Source organism: Alexandromys fortis, unplaced genomic scaffold (assembly GCF_014885135.2).
Source record: "Alexandromys fortis isolate MF-2015 unplaced genomic scaffold, M_Fortis_MF-2015_v1.1 scaffold_19, whole genome shotgun sequence".
NCBI classification, from domain to species: Eukaryota; Metazoa; Chordata; class Mammalia; order Rodentia; family Cricetidae; genus Alexandromys; species Alexandromys fortis.
In genome coordinates this window covers 7,523,918-7,543,332 of record NW_026067890.1, presented here as the reverse complement: position 1 = coordinate 7,543,332, position 19,415 = coordinate 7,523,918, and the positions used below count along the sequence as shown (strand labels likewise).

The 19,415-nt window shown below is 42.3% G+C and overlaps 1 protein-coding gene across 3 annotated transcripts in view; it reads right to left on the bottom strand.

The window, feature by feature from the left end:
• Pde5a (phosphodiesterase 5A) overlaps positions 1 to 19,415 on the bottom strand; it is a 121,225-nt gene that overhangs the window by 73,927 nt on the left and 27,883 nt on the right. For all 3 annotated transcript variants that reach the window (XM_050145701.1, XM_050145848.1, XM_050145785.1), the window contains 3 exons: positions 17,174 to 17,263; positions 2,677 to 2,748; positions 626 to 715 (listed from right to left, as the gene is read on the bottom strand). In XM_050145701.1, the coding sequence (XP_050001658.1) occupies positions 626 to 715; positions 2,677 to 2,748; positions 17,174 to 17,263 (252 nt within the window). The remainder of the gene's footprint in view (positions 1 to 625; positions 716 to 2,676; positions 2,749 to 17,173; positions 17,264 to 19,415) is intronic.

Here is a 19,415-nt window from a genome sequence, read left to right as displayed (position 1 = left end):
AAGAAGAGCCCTAGAAAGTGTGTGAGAGTTAGGATGGGTGAGGGGCAGGAACACGAGATTTTATTAGAGCAAACAGTCCAAGAAACAAAGGAAGGAATTAAGAAATGTAGGGGGAAACTAAAAGTTAGATAGCAAAAGTAATACAGATATGTATATAGAGTAATTACAAATTAAAATTAACAGAAGCAAAACTTAAGAAAAAGATCATCATGACTATAGATCAAAACATATATTAGCAAGTTCTGTAAAAATAAGAAAAAGAATCCAGATAGCAAATCCAAAAAGTAGGATTGGGAAAGACGCAAGGAAGACCAAAGATGCTAAGGTGTTCCTTTAGTAAGCTATGGGATGCAGCGATGGCTGCAGTTGAGAATAACAACTTGGGGCTTTATTTAATGACACACATTCAAGCATCTAAGTCTCTCAAAGACCACTGTCTAGCAGTGATGGAGCTTTTGAACATGGAAAATGGAAAAGGAAATGACTATCAGAAAGAAGCAACTCAAATAGTTACAAACTCAAATCGCATGAATTGAATTTCAATTGGGTGCATTCAGGCTTTGGATAAAAACATAAATGTCTTTAAAAATGAGCTTCGGGCGGTCTTCAGAAATCCCTGAATTACCTGGTTCCTTTTGTTCTCCAGCAGTGACGTCTCGTAGAGTTGAGCGTTGTGAAGAACAATACCGCAAAATGCCAAATAGGCAGCGAAGTCCTAGAGCGGAGACAAAAGCGGCCAGATTGGGGCTGCTTGTGAAACTGCCCAGAACCATTGCCAGAATCAGAAAAGTGCTTGCGGTTGAAATAAATGTTAAACGCCAAAATGTAGATGCTTGCTATGCTTAAAATTAGGAACTCAGGCAAACTGACGGCCAGATAAATGGCACCTCTAGAAGAAAGGCATTGAGATGAAAATTTTGCATAAAGTTGCAATTTTCTCTATACAGGATTTGGTGTAGAGTCTACATGATACTAAGATTCAAGCCTACGAGGGACCAAATAAATAGCTTATAACTTATTATTGAAGTAAATGAAAACTCACATATTTAAGAAAATATTGTCCGTAACAAGTTGAGTGTTATGTAAGGTGGCAAACACTCGTTCAAATACATTCTTAAAAAACAAAAAAGATTTATTTATTTTATGTATTAGTGTTCTATCTGCATGTTCTATCTGCATGTACAACTTTATGCCAGAAGAGGGCATCAGATCCCACTATAGATGGTTGTGAGCCACCATGGGGTTGCTGGGAATTGAACTCAGGACTTCTGGAAGGGCAGCCAGTGCTCTTAACCGCTGAGCCATCTGTCCAGCCCCCAAATACATCTTTTTAATATGAATCTAGAATCCTTAAAGTACTGCAATACAGTGAGGTGAGGTGCTCACAGTGAAATTAGATGGTATGGTTTAGCCACACCTACGTGATGCAGTCTAAGTATGTATTAAGGGCGGGGTTATTTTAATGGACTACAACAGTAGACATAGAGCTTATTTAATAACCATGTCTTTGTATCAGGTGTAATTAATAGCCATGCTACGTTGACTTTAAAAATCGCCTCTTATGATCTAGATCAATTAAAACATGGGGGCTAACACGGGTGTCAATACTGCTATGTTACAGAAACAAAATTAACTGTCTTGTTTGAATGGCTTCCAAATTCAAAAGCACCTGCTTATTTTCAGAGGTGCCACATGGTCGCAGCAACGTGGCCTGGAGCGGTGGAGAGGCAGTGGGCATGACAGATGTGTAAAGCGTATTCAGTAGGGGGGATCCTAGAGCTCTGGGGAACCAAGGTGTGAGCAGACCTGAGGAGGGCTGGAAGGGGATCTTGTCCACACGCCATGCGGCATGCGTTTCTTCAGAGTTGGATGAGAATGGCAAGAAGATGCACTGACTGCTGTTCTGTTGAAAGCTAAATTCACACAACCCTTCCTGAACTCACACACTGGGACCCGGCACAAAGCTCATAAATAAGACTAGGAAGCTTCTTTACCAGGAGGAAAATGCGGATGCTCAGCCAGTGCAATCGGGTTTGTTTTGTTTCGCCCCCCCTCCCTCCCCCCAAGAATAAACTTTTGTACAAAGCTGATGGAAAGGACGAGGAGATCACTACAATACAGAAGGGCCCTTTCTTTGTGTGCACCAGCTCAGGGCAGGACTTGCTGGTGGCTCAAGTGAGGAGAGAACTTGGGGCTCCTGCTGGCACTCGGCCCTCGCCAGTCAAATCCCTGCCGTCGTTAGCTGAAGAAAGTCTTCAAAAACTCACAGCATTTTTCCTCTTTTACTGTTAAAGAAGGTGTCGCTGAGGATTTCCTGGACGAGTGCTGTCTTAAACTCCCATCTCTCCAGCTTCTGCCTCTCACTCTCACAACCCCTCTTCCATAGTTCTTACTGCTGCAGGCATCCCCAACCCCCACCCCACCCCAGCTCCACCCCAGTCCCACCCCTCCCACCTCCAGCCCCACCCCCTCCCACCTCCCAGTCCCACCCCCGACCCCCACCCCACCCCCAAACACACAGATTCACCCTCTGAACCATAGTTTTTTTTTGGTTTTTTGTTTGTTTGTTTGTTTGTTTTTATAGCAACCATTTCAACAATGCCTAACTCAGGACATGTGCTATAAAGAGAATGTGTCTTTCTAAGCTGGCATCGTGCCAACCGCAGGTTCTGGTACCTTCTCATCCTTTTCCGTGAATGTCCCACCGTTTCCTGATTTCTTGTTGATGGCCTGAGCGACACCGACCACCTAGGATAAGAAGATAAAAGTAAGATTTTTTTTTTCATTAGCTCCAACTCCTCAGAGCGACTGTGTTTACAGAGGATACGGGCTGTTTAAAAAGCACAAAGCTGAAATGTTAAAACAAAGCCCGAGTCCAGTCTTTTTTAGTCTTAATAAGGGCAGTAATAGTCCTAATTTCTGGAAGCTCAAACCGCATGGGACTCTGGGACTTCACCTTGCATCCAGGGCAAACTAGCTGGTAATTATGTTTTAAGTAAATATTCTGCATAGTTTTCAAGTACAAAAACAGCAGGCAAAGCTCCTTTATCTCTCCCACAGAACATATAGTTAAGCAAACATTCTGCACTGATTTCGACTGTTCCTGAAAGGCTAAGCACTCATTTACTGAAAGTGAAGCAGGGCCCAGTGGCCAGTTACGGAGGAATGCAGGAGAATCATAGTGCACAAGAATTTCTCAGGCAGGAATGCAGCTCAGCCTCTTTTGAAACTTCTGGCCTTGAAAATTATTTGACCTTCAACAGAATTATTTTTGGGAAAAGAAGTTATTAAAAAAAAAGAACCAAACAGGAATTAACAGGCGAAGCCTACTTTCACATAGGTCAGAAGGAATTTGAAAGATAAACTGTACTTAAGTTGGCCAAGCTAAACTTGGCCCGTAGGCCTTGAGTTCCACAAAAGGTTAAGAAAGGCTTGAAGAAACCGCTCATCTGTCAGCTTGGAGGGCCACTAGGCTTGCCCAGCTCCAGCTTCAGGTTGAGAAATTACTCTGCGTTTATAGCAACTTAAAACTTACTTCAGCTTCCTCTTAATATGAATTCTACTGTTTCCTTCTTTTCCCAATTTAGCATCGTCAAGATAAACTATTTCCCCCTAAGTGCTCACGCTTTAGGAAACGCAGCCTTCATTCCGTGTGGGAGGCTCATCTTTCTTGGTCCAGCTCACCCTAAGTTCCCTACCTACAAGAAAAATGAATCAAAACTCTCCCTTAGGAGAACAGAGCAAAAAGGGGGAAATATATTCTAAGGGAATGCAGTTTTCTGGTAGTTCTAACACTGTTTTTTTTTCTCCTTCTTTATTTTGTTATAAAAGGACAATAAGCTTTTTTTTTTTTTAAAGAGAATTAATTATTTATTTATCCTAACTGCCTTTGTTGCCCTGGGTTCAACTCACTCTGACTTTCACAAACTCCTTGTATAGACTTAATGTTTCTAGATGCTCTGGTCTGAATGGCAGACACCTGGGGAAGGTTTGGTCCAGGTCCAGCATGGCTGGTTGATAGGTGGGCATCCTCCCTTCAAACAGAGCTGCTGAGAACAACCTCATGGGTAGCAGTAGAAGTGTGACCCGATTTTAAGTGCTCGTCCACTCACTTATTCAACAAGTTTATTTATTGAACAACTGCCTACTAAAAAACCAAAGACTAACTAAGACAGAAGAAAGGGTTACCAGGAAGAAGTTAAGAATTCAGTGGGAGCCGGGCGACGGTGGCGCACGCCATTAATCCCAGCACTCGGGAGGCAGAGGCTGGCGGATCTCTGTGAGTTTGAGACCAGCCTGGTCTACAGAGCTAGTTCCAGGACAGGCTCCAAAGCCACAGAGAAACCCTGTCTTGAAAAACCATTTAAAAAAAAAAAAAAAGAATTCAGTGGGCACAGTATGACCCATGTGGAGTCAATACGCTGTGTGATTGATTAGTATTATGGAGGGCACAGTGGTGGTGGGGGGTCACTTATCAGAAAGGATAGCATGTTCACTCTAAAACACACAGCTACTTAAAAACTGATCCCAAATCAAATTATAGGAACCTTTTAGACCATCAGTATATTACCATAAACTGACAATGAGATAAGTCAACATTGAAGTCGTGAAAAAAAAAATAAAGTCAGCTGTACAACTCTGAAATTAAGAGTTACAGAAATCATATTGAAATTTCATTAAAGTCGTTGGGAGTTCCCTGAAGATGAAGTCAAATGAGTTTCCAGGCTACGGGAAACTTCAGCCTGGTCAGTGGGCAATGCCTGGGACAACCAGGGAGGCCTACAAGAGAGGAAGACGTGTGGGTCAGGGAACATCAATTCCCACTAGAAAAGCAGACTCAAAATACTGCTGGCTCCCTGGAGTTCCCGGTGTCTTCCATTTTAGTATCAGAGCACTTGGAACAAGGTTTCTTCAGACACAGAATGGTCCCTGGGGCTCTCTCGTTATTAAAACCTGTGTCCCAATTTTTCTCTCTCCTTCCCCCTCCTCTTTCCTTTCTCCCTCGCTCTTTCTCTCACTCTGATTTCTTGACTGAGATGGGGGGTCTATCTTTGTCTGTAACCTGGGACTCCTTTGACCTTGGCGCAATCCTCTCGCCTCTACCTTTCATATGCTGAGCTTGTTGGCAAGAGACTGTACGCCTCCCCTTTCAACCTAAGTTTTAGTTTGTGGTTTTACACTAGGGGTATTTATTTATAAATAAGCATTATTCATAACTATGAGATTAAAAGTTTTCTTCTTGGCTAAAAGAAAAATATCTTTAAAGAATACTGTGTATGAAACCCTTCATCCATTCTTTATTATTTTCTTTCTTATTCAGATACTAGTGTCTGCTGCCCATCTCCGAAGGCCCTAACTGGACTGTAAGTCCACCCCCAGCAGAGTGCTTGCCTACTGTTTGCTCAGTGATCCGCACGTGCTGGGGTGAGAATTTGAACTTGCTGCCCGTGGGTGGCACAGGCTCCTGTTTCCTGGCTCACAGCTTAAACAGAGGGCAAGCTCCGCCACAACTTGCCCCCATCACTGATGGTGACGAGCTCAGCTCATGGGTAGAATTCCACAGACAAGCCTTCTCACGGAGTCCACTGTTGGCCCGTTTGACTCCCACCTGCAGCGTGAACTCACCTACAGTCCACAGATGCGGAGTTCACACCCTCTCCACAGGGAATCTCAGACACCGTCAGCCCATTTGGCTTTTGGACACCCGCTTCCCTAACCTTGGGTTCCCCACTTGGCTCCAGGTATCTGAAGGTTTCCCTTCTCTTTAAATTCATTTGTATAATTTAAACCTCACTTTTAAGTAACATTTGACCTTGGACAAGTTTGTAGAATGCTAGGATTTTTACATCAATTTTGTCTTCTCATGTTGGCCTGTTGAGCTCCAAAGCCTACTTTTTGTCCCCCAATACCAAACATTTGCAATGCAGTTGTCTTCCAGAAGCCACGGAGAATTAATTACAGGCTTCTTGAGAATGTTAAGCTCCCTCATATAAACTGGCATAGAATTTGCATATAACATATACATATCCCCCACCTCCTTTAAATCATTTCTAGATTACTTATAATGCATAATACATTGTGTGCGATTTTATTAGTTGCTGTATTGTACCATTCAGGGAATAACAAAAGAAGAAGTTTGCATATATTCCAAATAAACCAAATTTTTCAAAATATTTTTATCTGCAGTTGGATAAATTCATGGAAGCAGCACCCACGGTTATAGAAGGCTGACTATATTTAATTTCTTCTGATGGTAAAGAAAGATATATACTAAGACAATTTCATACAATGAGGTAGCCCAGCAAGAAGTCACTCATCCTTTCTGGTAACCAATAATTTTTTACTACTAATCTTGTAGACTTAGATGAGAAGTGGATGGGCTGGTTTTGTTTCAGGTAGGACGACTATCTGAGCACAATATTTACATTAAAATCTAGGCGAGGGAGAGCTGAAGAGATTGCTCAGCAGCTGAGAGCGCTGGCTGGTCTTTCAGAAGACACAAGGTTGATTCCTAGCAGCCACACGGCAGTTCAGAACCATCTCAGGAGATGTGACACCCTCACACCCTCTTCTGAACTCTGCAAGCATCAGGCACACGTGCGCACAGACATAATATGCAGGTAAAGCACCCAGACACATAGAAACAAATATTCTTTTTTTAAAAAAAAATAAAAACAGGCAAGCAGCTACAGGCAGTTGCCCATGTCTGTACACTGTGGCATAGGGAGGCTGAGGCAGGAGTTCTGCTAAGATTTCAAGGCCAAGCTGAGCTACACAGGGAGTTCCAGGTCTATCAGGTATGTACAAGACCCTACGTCAGAAATAAATAAATCAATAAACAAAATCCCCACCAAAACCAAACCAAACAAACAAATACCAGGCATTTCTCTCAAGAGACTACTAGACAAAGGAAAAAAAGTGTGTATGTGTGTTCCTTCCACCGGCAGATGGGTGACAATCTAAAAAGAACATGGAATAAGGCAACGGGGTAAGAATAGAGAGTTTGGGACTATGGCTAAATCAGAGATGATTGTCACCACGAACAAGACGCTTGGTTCAGTCCTCAGTGCTACAGGGACAAAAGAAAGAAAACATATAGGGTTTAACTATAGTCAGTCCCACAGAAAAAGACAAAAATTTCAAATGTCCTGAGTAAAGCCAGCATCCTCTGCCCTCCTTGGGTGTCTATAAAGGCTTTCCCTCTAGCCGGCTATTGATTGCCCTTTGAACAAATTGGCACATTTTCTTAAGATCAAATAGTTAATTTGTGGTTTATTTCATTGTTCTGTTTTTGAGACAAAGTCTCCATATATATTAGAGTTTAGGCTGGCCTGGAATTTACTATGTAGCCAAGGCTAGGCTGGTTGATCCTCTAGCCTCCTGGTCTACAGCACAGGGATTACAAGCATGAACTACACAGCCTTTATGGGAAGTGTATGCTCAGACTTCACATGGTAGAGTCAAAGCCACTACAAATGTCAGATCCCTTACTGGGAAGCCCATTTGCTTGCTGCATACCTGGTGCCCTGTGCTACGTTTTGAAGCAGAAAGGAGCCTCTATTTTACTGGCATTTGCACAGCATAAACAGATGCCCTGTCCCTACAGGGCTGAATGTTCTCTAGAATGCCTTGAGCCTCTCCTGGCGAGCAATGTGGAATGTGACAGCTGGCTGTTTCAGGGACAACCCATCACTGTCACAGAGAGCAACCTTTTATTCAATAAGTGGCTAATCCCAGACATGTACTGAGGTCACATGTCAATCTCAATACATCACCCCACTTCAATTTCCCGCAGATGCTCCACATGGACTCAAAGGCAAGGGAGGAACGAAAGAGCCTGCAAATCAGACAGCCCTCCCGCCTGGCCATAGAAGGCTCCTTGTAGGATAGTCGAACCTCACCCAAATGCCACACCACCCCAAGACACTAGAACACGGCAACATACTGTAAATACAACAACAGTGATATCCAATATAATCAACTGTAGTGAATTCGCAAAAGCTTTCTTTTAAAAAATTCATTTACTCTATAAATTAATGAGTTTCTTTCGATTTGGGAAATTTATACCCAGCTCATAGGGAAAAACAAGCATATGATGAATTTTTCCCATTAATAAGAAGAGAATAGTAAGGACATTGGTTTTCTTGTGAATACCCAACAAGACGTAACACAAGGGGACAGAGGTTACTGATGAACTGGGATGTGGAAATGTAAGCAAAATGAAGCCCTTTCCTCCCCAGCTTGCTTTTGGTAATGCTGTTTTATCACAGCACTAAAAAAAAAAAAATCTAAGACACATCTCTTTCTCTTGAAATTCAGCCTACAAGACTGAATTTCTCTTTACAGGAGAGAAGGATGTAGAATTTTCAGTAAAGTTTCGGCATAAATCTTTATGTGATGTAACTGGAGGTGTTTCTTCCGCCCGCCAGTTCCTGACTATTCACTCTGAAACTTAAGATTAATTACAAACTGTTTGGCATGTTATCTCAGGCTTATTACTAACTAATCTTACAACTTAAATTAATCCATTTCCATTATTCTATATTTTATCATGAGGATCGTGACTTGTTACCTCTCGTCTTGCCTCCCCTACTTGGCGTTCTTTCCTCGTTTCCCTGCTTGGATTCCCCATCTAGCTATATTCTGCCTAGCTACTGGCCAAATCAGCTTCTCTATTAGCCAGTGGCAATAAAATATATTCACAGCATACTGAAGGGCATTCCACATCATCTCTCCTTTTCTGTCTAATTAAAAAGAAAGGTTTTAACTTTAACATTGCAAAATTAACAAAATATTTATCAGGCAAGGATTACAGTTACAATAGTTAGTCTATTTGTATTTGACAAAATTAAAGACAATACTCTATCATCTATCCTATCTTTGTGAGTCTAAAGTATCTAATCTAATTTATCATTTATCATAAGTAAAACTATAATTGTAACTATTTAGTCTTCAACTCCATCAAAGACTCCAAAAGGATATAATATTACCTAAGTAAACAGAAAGTGCATTGTAAGCAATTTCCAAAACTCTAGAAATAACAGAGATATCTGGCTGCCTGGACAGTCACCCAAAATTTTCTGTAACATTGGGGAATCCATCTTCAGCCTATAGTCCTAGAGTGTCTGGTAGACTTCTCAGGAAATTTGAAACTGTCCTGCCTATATTGGCAGTTTGTCAGTCATTTTCTTCTGTGTCCTGAAGAATGTCTCCTAGTTTTTTTCTGTGAAGCAGGAACCCTGAAGGACCATCTTGCCTTATTTCAACAAGTTGAACAGTCACTTTTCTGTGGGTCCTGCATGTCTAGCTCATATAGTATACATTCAAGCAGTCCAGGCAAGAGCAGTTTCTTACGCAAATGGCTAGTTTTGCCATATTGAAAACAAATTCCATAAGAAGGTTCTTCAATGCCCATCTTCCTCTTGAAGTAATTGGTGCTGTCAGGAGCAGATGTGTCTAAGAAAAGTCTAAGTTCTTGAAACATTGTAAATGGCATATTCTGTAGGTCTTTGAAGTGTTTGAAGAATGCCTATCTATCTGAAATGCATCTCTGTATTACCTTGAAAATCAAGCTAACATGAGTGTATATTTGACTATTATATATGACTATTAATTTGTATTTCTTAACTATACAGTGCATCTTTAAATGAGCTGAGTAAACATAATACCTTAAACAAGAGTAGAAATATACATATAGTATAACAAAATTGACTTTAAATTTGTAGCAAATAAACTAGAATCCATACCAATATAAAGTATTTTGAGATTAACAGTTGTTTTTTGGATTAGATACAAAAATTTACCTTTTTCATCATTTCTATATCAGTGTGGTGCAGATATTAAAATGTATCAGACTTTAAAAAGGAACATGAGTCGTGAACATTGATAGAACATTTTCCCTGTGTGACTTTAGTTCTTAGATGAATGTAGATGTTGATACACATTTCTGTTGAGAGTTGTAATTTCATTGACAATTACGTAAATAATTTTTGAAAAACATCAAAATATATCAACAGGTCTACAGTGTTGGGTCAAATATTACAGATAGCAATTGTTCATTAATGCCTGCAACTGCTTCCAGATCCTTAACACTCACAACTGAGAGCGACATAAAACTCATCGAAATTAAACTTATAAATGATCTGTAAAATTAAAAATAAAATACCCTCCAGGAAGCATCAGAATGGTTACAGAACGTTCCAATGAAGTTAAATCTTCTATTGGCTGAAGGATAGCTTGAAGCAAATTTTCTAAGCACTACAATCGAAGTATCATTTGGGTCATAGAAAACTGCTAAATGATTCCTCAAGCCTGAATGGCTTATACACTTTCTTTTTCTCACTTTGGGTCCATGGTGTAGATGCAAAGAGTTCACCTATTAGATTGTTTTTTATCCGCTATTCTTAGAAAATGTTCCTACCCTCCCCCCCTTGGGAATGTGGTTAATGTCTTTTGTGAAAGAGACTTGTTTGCTATTTAAGTGGTAATGTGGAAAAGAGAAAGATCTTCCCCAGCGTCCAGAACAAACAGAAACTGCTCTGAGCACTCCTATTCTGTTTCTAAAACAAACCTACAAGAAAGAGCACGGCAGGGGAATAAGCTCAGGGAACCATCTAAAAGTTTTTCAAAGCTAGCCAGTTCTTTAGACTAAAATAGACTTAGACCAACCGACAGTTCACTAATAAACTTAGCCGGTTCTTGTAATTATATTTTCCTTGGAACTAAAGACTTATAGGCATACCACTATAACATTTTATTTAAACCAAATCTCTTCACCAAATTTGAGAACGTCTCCGCTGTTACACAGGGCATAGACCACAGGACAGGATCATCTGCCTGCACCTTCAAGATGGAACAAGCAGCAATGTGCGAATCACGGGAGCAGGCGTTTGCTCCTGCGTAAGGCTGGGGGCGAAGACACAGATGAACACAGCAGCAGGCTCTCAGCCTTGCTCTGCCAGGTCTCGGTGGCTCAGCCCTGTCTGTCATGTGACTGCTGGACCCACTGAATATCCACCTTGTACAGACATTTTGCTTCTGGTGCACAAACCCTCACACTCCAAATGGAAAAATTAAAAAGCAAGTATTTTGCTTGCTTCTTTAAAATGTATTAATGTTGTCGCTATTATTATTTGCTTTGGGGGGGGGGGGAGTTAAGGTCTCTCTAGGTAACCCAGGCTAGTCTTGAATTGCTCATCCTCCTGTCTCCACTTCCAGAATGCTGGACTTAGAGACGGGTACCGCCTCACTCAGTACACCGTTTATTTTTCATGTCTGTTCTTAGGCCAGCATGTACCTACTTCAATGACTCAACCATTGAATGGGAAATTAAAAAAGAAAAGAAAAAGAGATAAAAAGGAAATGAAAGGGCATAACTCCTCCTAGGGATGGTGGAGGAGAAAGACGCGCGGGAGAGCACAGCCTGGGGCAGGGACGTCTGGGAGAGTCCAGAGTGGACATGACCCTGAGCCATGTGGGGGAAAGGGGAAGTGGGGAGGGGGGTGTGGAGGCCCAAAAGAGAGTAGAAGAGAAAGCCCAGGTAACCAAAATGGTTGATTATACAGGAAGGGCAGCTGGGGGCAGGACAGCTCAGTTCCTGGCTTAGAGAAATTTCGTGCAGGAGGAGGGATAAGCCAGCCATCAGGGCCCTGTAACAGGTAGGGTCTGAGCTCTGAGCTCTGCAGGGAGAACCTGGCGGCCAGGGTCTGCTTTAGTGTGTTCAAAGGCGCCTCAGCCATTTGCTCCACTTTGAAATCTAACAACCATCACCTGTCAAACTAAGTAAGACTCCGGTGTTGACGAAAACAAGTGAGAATCCTTCCAAATAACCAAACATACGTCCTACAGTTTACATTCTACAAAGCATGTACCTTTGCATGTTGTAGTTTGAATTACATGTCTTCGTGCCTTATTTTGTAACTGGGGTGTGCACTAAGTGTCTTTAATTCATCGAAGAATTTATTCCATAAAATCTCATAAAAATTGGCAGGGGCTTTTTGGAGCATTTGCATTGTTTGATGATGTCCTGCCTGCTGCCTCCTCCTCACCCCTCCCAAGATGCCCGACAGACAAAGCTGCAGTAATCCTCCAAGTGCTGAGTCTCTCAGTTAAGAGTTAGTATCTGGGTTTGGTCCCTATAACTATAAAGGAACACTCGTTCCTAGCATGTTCCAAGGAACGGTACTTCAGGAAAGGGCAGTGTTTCAGAAATAGGCCATCTGGTCCAGCGGCAGCTAAATTCTCTGTATTTCTTTACTAAACGTAAGAGAATTCTGTCTGCTTACACAAATAACCAATGCAAGTGACGAAAATAAAAACCATCTCAAGTGCCCTTGCCTGGGAAACCCAGAATTAAGTCTGAATGAAATTTAATAGCAGGCCTGAAAAGCACACTTGCGTTGCTTTCTCCCGGTTTGCTTTGTTGGCATACCATGATCGCTCTCTGGGGCATGCTGGTCCTTCTTGTAACTCTTTGTCCACAGTAAAGTAGCCCATGGGTTCCTCTTAAGACATTAGAGAATGTGTCTTTGCCCCTGCCTTCCTTCTCTTTGCGTTAAGGGCGGTAACACTGAAGAGCCTTCAGAAGACAACAAAGGCTGCCTTTGCCCACATTTCCACATCAGAGCCCCTTCGCATGCAAAGCCACAGAAATCTAAGTGGGCGACAGAGTCCTGTTGTCATCCATAGCAGAATGTCAAGAAGTCTCTTCTCCGTATTGCAACTGCACAGTCAAAGGGCGTGCTTGTGGGTGTTGGTCTAAAAATCTCTAGCTTTGGACTTCAGTTCCAGTCTTAGTCTCCCCAGCAGTTAACAGGGAGCAAGATGTTACAAAATGACAGGTCCCACAGAATTCACTCTAGAAATGTCACCCATGGCAAATAACTGTTTTCTACACATAAGGCAATCACTCCCCAAGTCCTGTTCCACACCCTCACCCACTCTCACACAACCTGGATGGACAGTTCTTTCTTTCTTTCTTTCTTTCTTTCTTTCTTTCTTTCTTTCTTTCTTTCTTTCTTTCGCCATTCATTTGCCTCTAGCTAATAGTTTTTGACCCTTCTGAAATAGAATACTTTAGCTTCCTCTAGCTTCACTAGTTTTGTTTCATTTTTGTCTTTTTGGCTCATTAACCTCTATCTTAAGAGGAAATGAGGAGAGGGAGGAAATAAAAACTTACTCTCGGCACTGTATGTATGAGTAGCTATGATCCCGACTTCTGAAACAGTATGGTTATATCCATCACATCAATGGATTACAACGATAGATAATATTACTGACATTATTGAAGTGAACTATTAAAATTTTAATTTGCTGGAATATCTCACAAGAACAAGAGGCTGGGCTAACAAGATAGCTCAGCAAGTAAAAGTGCTTGCTGCTAACTCTAAAGACATGAGTTCAATTCCTGGGACCCACATGATAAAAGGAGAGAACCAACTCTTAAAAGCTGCTTTCTATCTCCCTGTTTGTACACACAGGCATGTATGTGCACATAGATAAATAAATAGATAATGATAAATAGATTGATAGATGATAGATAGATGAATGATTGACAGATAGATAAATGATTGAAGATGATAGATGAATGACTGATAGATAGATGCTAGATAAATGAATGATAGATAGATAGATGATGGATAGATAGATAGATGATGGATAGATAGATAGATAGATAGATAGATAGATACATAGATACATAGATAGATACATAGATAGATCATAGATAAATAAGAGGCAATATTCAGAGGCTTAGTGAATCCTAAAAATCTTCCAGAATGTTCCAGAGCACAGACTTGAGTATTTAATATATAACTGCCCCATTCACACAACTGCCAGAACTAGCTCCCTTGAATAACCACTGTCACTGAAAAGTATAAATTACTTTATAAACAAGACATAAACAGTAATTTAATAACCATGGCTCTTTTGGGTTCTCTGGTAAGTAACTGGAATGGGTGATAGCTCCATACTAATGATTTAAACAGAAAGAAAGCAAATCCGCTCTGCCCCAGCTATGAGAAAAAAGAACAGAAAGCCATTTTTCCTTGAAAGTTTACAGTTGGTTAGAGGATAGTAAACAGAATGACGAAGTCCAGGACTGTGCCACTATCATCCAGGGCCCAGCAGGCCGATTACAAGGTGGTTGGTGACAGCCTCTGGCTTCCCTCTCTCTCCTTGGCTGCAAGTTCCATTATTGCTACTTATCTGTGTTCTTTCAAAAGACGCTAGATGGTGTTTCCTGACCATTTCCACTGCGCCCCAAAGCTTGCAGAGTGAACTGCAGCTCAGGAGGTGGGTCTTTTATTGCCCCCGCTCCGCAGGGAAGGAAAGTGAAGCTCAAAAGGATTAACCCAGATTAGTCATCCAGGAAGCAATAAGAGAGAGCAAACAATCGTTACAATCATCCCTAAAAGTCTCACAGGGGCCTGTAAATTTTCATTTATAAATTTTTGAGAGACTTCTGGTAGGTTAGTCGTCAGAGGCTGCCTCTGTCTGATGTGAAAAAGGAGAGAAGAAAATAAGAAAACATGTCTTTTACACTGCTCAGTGAAAGAGAAGAGCTTCTCACAGTGGCAATGACAGAAACGTGTGGAGAAAGACTTGACAAACCGAGTCAGGCAGCTCCAGCCAGGCTCCCTGGGAGGGGAGAGAGCGGTCGCCCCATCCCAAAGGTGAAAAGAGACAGGCAGTCCTGGCCTCAGGACAAACCACAGCTCTGCAAACCCCAAACCAGCTGTGGGTTTTGGTCAAACAGTGATTGCTCCTGCAGAAGGGTCAGTAGCTGAGAGGCATAGAGGAGGCCAGAAATATCCGTTCTGCCACTCCATATGACTCAGAGGGCAGTGGCCAGGCACACCCTAAAAAAAGAACCTATCATTTAAAACTTAGCTACCTTAAGGGCCTGACAACAAGGAATAACCACACAAGTCTGGGAGCTTCCATTTGACCTGCAACAGCGCAAAATGAGAACCCGTCTAGGAAGCAAAAGTGGAGGGGGGGGGCACAGACATTGAGAAGAGAAAAGTGCAGTTATCAGGAGGCTTGCTTCAGGCAGTGAAGTGTGGGGGCGAGGTGGTCCTGACATAGCTTTGGGGAGAGGGGGTGTTTCATTAACTGAGGCCAGCAGGTTCATCTATCCACATCCACCTATCTCTCCCTTCGATGCGGTGGAGTCTGAGAACCCTCGAACTCCAGACTCTACTTGACATTCACAGTGACATTCCTCCAGTAGAATGACAAAGGATCAGGCCTCAGAAACACAAGCCCCAGTAGTGTGGTTGCTTCTGGGAGACACACCCTAACCCTGGGTGTGATATCTGGGGAGTCTTAGGAAGATAGGAGAACTGGCCCCGGCCACAGATTGAAAAGCTAAGTCTGCCTCTAAGAGGAAAAGAAGGGACGCTATTAAAATGAAGACAGATCTGGTTGACGTCAGACCTTTGCTGGATACAAACTCCATACTAGGGTAAGCCATAGGAAAGGCATAAATTTACGCTCCACCATAGCAGACGGTTCTCTGCTACACAGTTGAGATTAAGACTGACGAATACAAACACAGACTTTACAGTGGGCTTTGAAAACACATCAGCACCCAGAACCTCTGTGGACATATGGTGGTTTGGATCAGACATTTCTCGCATAGGCCCAGGTATCTGCATACCCAGTCCCCAGTAGGTACTGTTATCATTTGTGACGGATCTCGGGACGTTACGTATGTCAGTGGAGGCGGTTCCTATAATTCATAGCCTTGCCCCTACTTCCAGTTCACTTTCTCCAATGTATGCTTGAGTTTGAAAATGTGATGTCTCAGCTTCCTGCTGGGGTGGCAGCCGCCACGCCTCTCTCACCATCCTAGATGCTCTCTCTCTAGTAACAACAGAACAGTTAATCCAGATATTCTGACTTCCCTGATGTTAAAGATTAATTTTATCTATCAGTCCCTTTTAGTGAGCCCAGACGACAGGTAAAACCATTTCTGGGTGTGCCTGTGACGGTGTCTCAGGAAGGAATAGCACCTCAGTCAACAATTCCATGAGGAACATTCTTCATCTACCAATGCATATGGGCATCACCAATGTATGTGGGCAATGGCCAAGCCACTCGGGATCTGGGTAGACGAGACAGGCGGAGGCAGAGGCAAATTGCCCTCCCTCCTCAAGCTGAACAGGCCATCTCCAACCTCCAAACTTCAGAACTCTAGGTCCCCTTTGGATTTGGCCCTGCCTAGCAGCCCCCAAGGTTTGCAGGTCTTAGATCTCACAGTGAATTACACCACCGGATATAATAATTCTCCAGGCTAATGAAGGAAGATTATCAGCTTCTTGGCCTCCAATTATGTTGGCTAATTCCCATAATAAATCTCAGCTTTATCTATAAGCACTCCGTTGACTCTCTTTAAAACCCTGACTCAGCTGGGCGGTGGTGGCACATGCCTTTAATCCCAGCACTTGGGAGACAAAGGCAGGTGGAGCAAGTTCCAAAAGCTGTACTAGGAAACCCTGCCTCGGGGGGGAAAAAAAAAAAAAAAAACCAACAACAACAACAAAAAAAAATGGCTCATTTACCTGGCAATCTTTCAGAATCCCCTGGCTGGTTGTAATGTGATTTCAGATTTGAGAATGCACGATTCAAACATTTGGTTTAATTGGCAATTTACTGCTCCTTTCATGGAAGTCTAAAATGAAGCGGGAGCTGGGTGCTAACAGACTCTAGACCTTCGAGTTAGATGAAATACGAAATATTTTCTCATACCTGTTATAATTTCACATCTAAATATATGTCATTGAAATTAGCTATGATTTCTAGGTGTCCCTTACTGCAATGAAAATCCAAAGAAATCAGCCGAGAACCACCCCAATGGGATGATCATTTATGAAATAAGCATTATTTAGACAATATCATGCAATGTGAAATAAATCCATTAGAATTCCTATGCATTCGATGGGAAGCAAAAATGCATACAGCTAATCGTCATGGGCAAGTGTCTAATCAGCATTCAACCCTGTAACTAGTTTTTAAAAATCCCAAGCAGAACATTTAAGTATTTATACATTAATTTAAATGATAATTTGTCACAAAAGTATGATTTCATACATGTGTAGAGCATAAAATATTTTTCAAAGCAGAAACTATTTCCAAATGACCTTTTATAGGGAATGAAAAACCGCCTTACCTCTTCCCTGTGGTTCTTAATTGGCATACAAAGGATGCTCTGCGTCCTGTAGCCTGTAATTTGGTCAACTTCAGCATTGAACCGAGGATCCTAGGAAGAAAAAAGAAATCCAATTTATTGGCCTACCTGTACCAAGACTGATTTGATTTTTTTTCTCTTGCATTAGATTAGAGAAATCTAACCTCTGACTTCCCCTGCTACTCCTGAGTAACGATTTCAGCATTGTAAAGACATCAAACCATGTAAGCCCAAAACATCTGTCAAAGAGGCTGTTCTGGGGTTCCAGTGTTTACGAAAACCAAGCTCCCTGTCCCAAACCAACATTTCAACAATTGTTCCAAGCTAAACGGAATACAAATATTTAGAGAGTTCTGTGGTTGAGGGAACAAGTCGCATCTTTGACCTCCGAGAGAAACTGTCTCCATTGCCTACCGACTGTCATTACCCTGTCACTCAGAAGAAAGTAGCTCTGCCCTAAAACCTTTCCAGCAAATGACACAGTTTCCGGGGTGAGGATTGCTCTGCACTTCCAGAGTACCCTGTCAGGACAGTAGAGAACTAGAAATCATGGGCAAGTGGAAAAGAAAAGGAGCCCCTCATCCCGGAGTCTGGCTAAAAGCCTCTCGCGAGCTCAGCGGAAACCTCCAAGTCCAGCACAAACATTTTCCATAAAAGCTGTTGGCATAGAATTAATGTTCATTTCATAAAGAGCGATCTTACGTTAAAGTAGCAATGACCTGGGCCTGAATGTGTATGATTTCTGGCCCGGAAACCCGCTAACTTTTGTTTACATGGAAGATGTCTTCCTGCATCCCTGCATCTTATCAACTGCCCAGGAAGAGCCACTCAGTCTTAACAACTCATCAAAGATATTAACTTCAAGCCCCACCCTAATTCCATATGTGACTGTCTAGCACACAGGGAGTCCTCCCCTGTGAGTGCTCCTTACGCACATTCCTGGGTATGTCTAACTTTCTTCTCTTAACCCTTATTCTTAAACTCATATACAAATAGCTTGGTTTTTTGGAGGTTTTTGTTTTGCTTTGTTTGTTTGTTTTTTCCTTTGGTTCCTCAAGACAGGGTTTCTCTGTGTAACCCAGGCTATCCTGGAACAAACTCTGTAGACCAGGCTGGCCTTGAACTCAGGTTCAGGGAGATCTGTCTGCCTCCGCCTCCCAAGCGCTGGGATTAAAGGCATGCGTGTGCCTCCACCGCCCGCTACAAATAGCCTTCTTAAACCTCGACTCTGCTTCCTAAACTGGCTAGTCCTTACACTCTTGTCGGCACCAAAGCCCTGAATCCTTGCTTGGTTTTAAAGTGTAAGGGAAGTCTTCAGGCTGCTGAGGTTGTCAGTGGGGAGGCATGGCTCCTCCCTCTGCCCTCCAAAGTGCTGGCGCTGCTTCTGTCTACAGCGGGTGTTTGTGAGGGGTTTGTTAGCTCTTGACATTTTTTTAAATTGACATTTTAATCTGTAAGTGTGTGCGCCCATGAAAGCAGGTACCCAAGGAGGTGCACAAGTCAGCACACACCTTGAAGCTGGAGTTAGGGCAGTTGTGAACTCTCTGATGTGTGGGTCAGGAACTGAGCAAACCCCAGCCCTCGGCTCGCGCAGCAGCTGCCTAAACGTCTCTCTAGCCCCATCTTTACTGTTTCTGTTTTTAAGCATAAGGACACATACCTAAGAATTACAGAAGATGTGTAAAAAGTATAGAAGTTCTAAATATGGATTAAGTAAAGTTAAAAAACGCAGCTTTCCACTATATTACTGTCTTCTTAATACTTGGTTACTAAAAATTAGAAAAATTATAGTGATACTCTCATTATCAGATGCGGCCCTTCTTTATAATCCTCAAACAAAGCGTGTTTGTGAGGACTGAAATTTGAGGAAGGAAAGTCACACATGAGCACAGACAGTGAGATCGGAAGGAGCACTACAGAGCGTACAGACCCCAGCCAGCTCCGTGCTCCACCTAATAATAGGAGCCTTGCTCCAAAAGCTGCGTTTGGTATTCCCCTCAGGAATATGGGATATTCAGACAGGAAAGCCCTCCTTTCCTTGAAGGTCGTTTCTATTTTTTTTTTCTTTAAATTGACCTAACGTCGCGCAAAGCCAAAGCTGTGAATGAATCAGGTGACTACACCAGAGTCTATCAAATGGGGTCAGAAATGAGGCCAGTTTTCTCAAGAGGGTAGAACTGAAGTTGGCTTTAAAGATAACGTCGAAGGAAAAGATAAATCAATA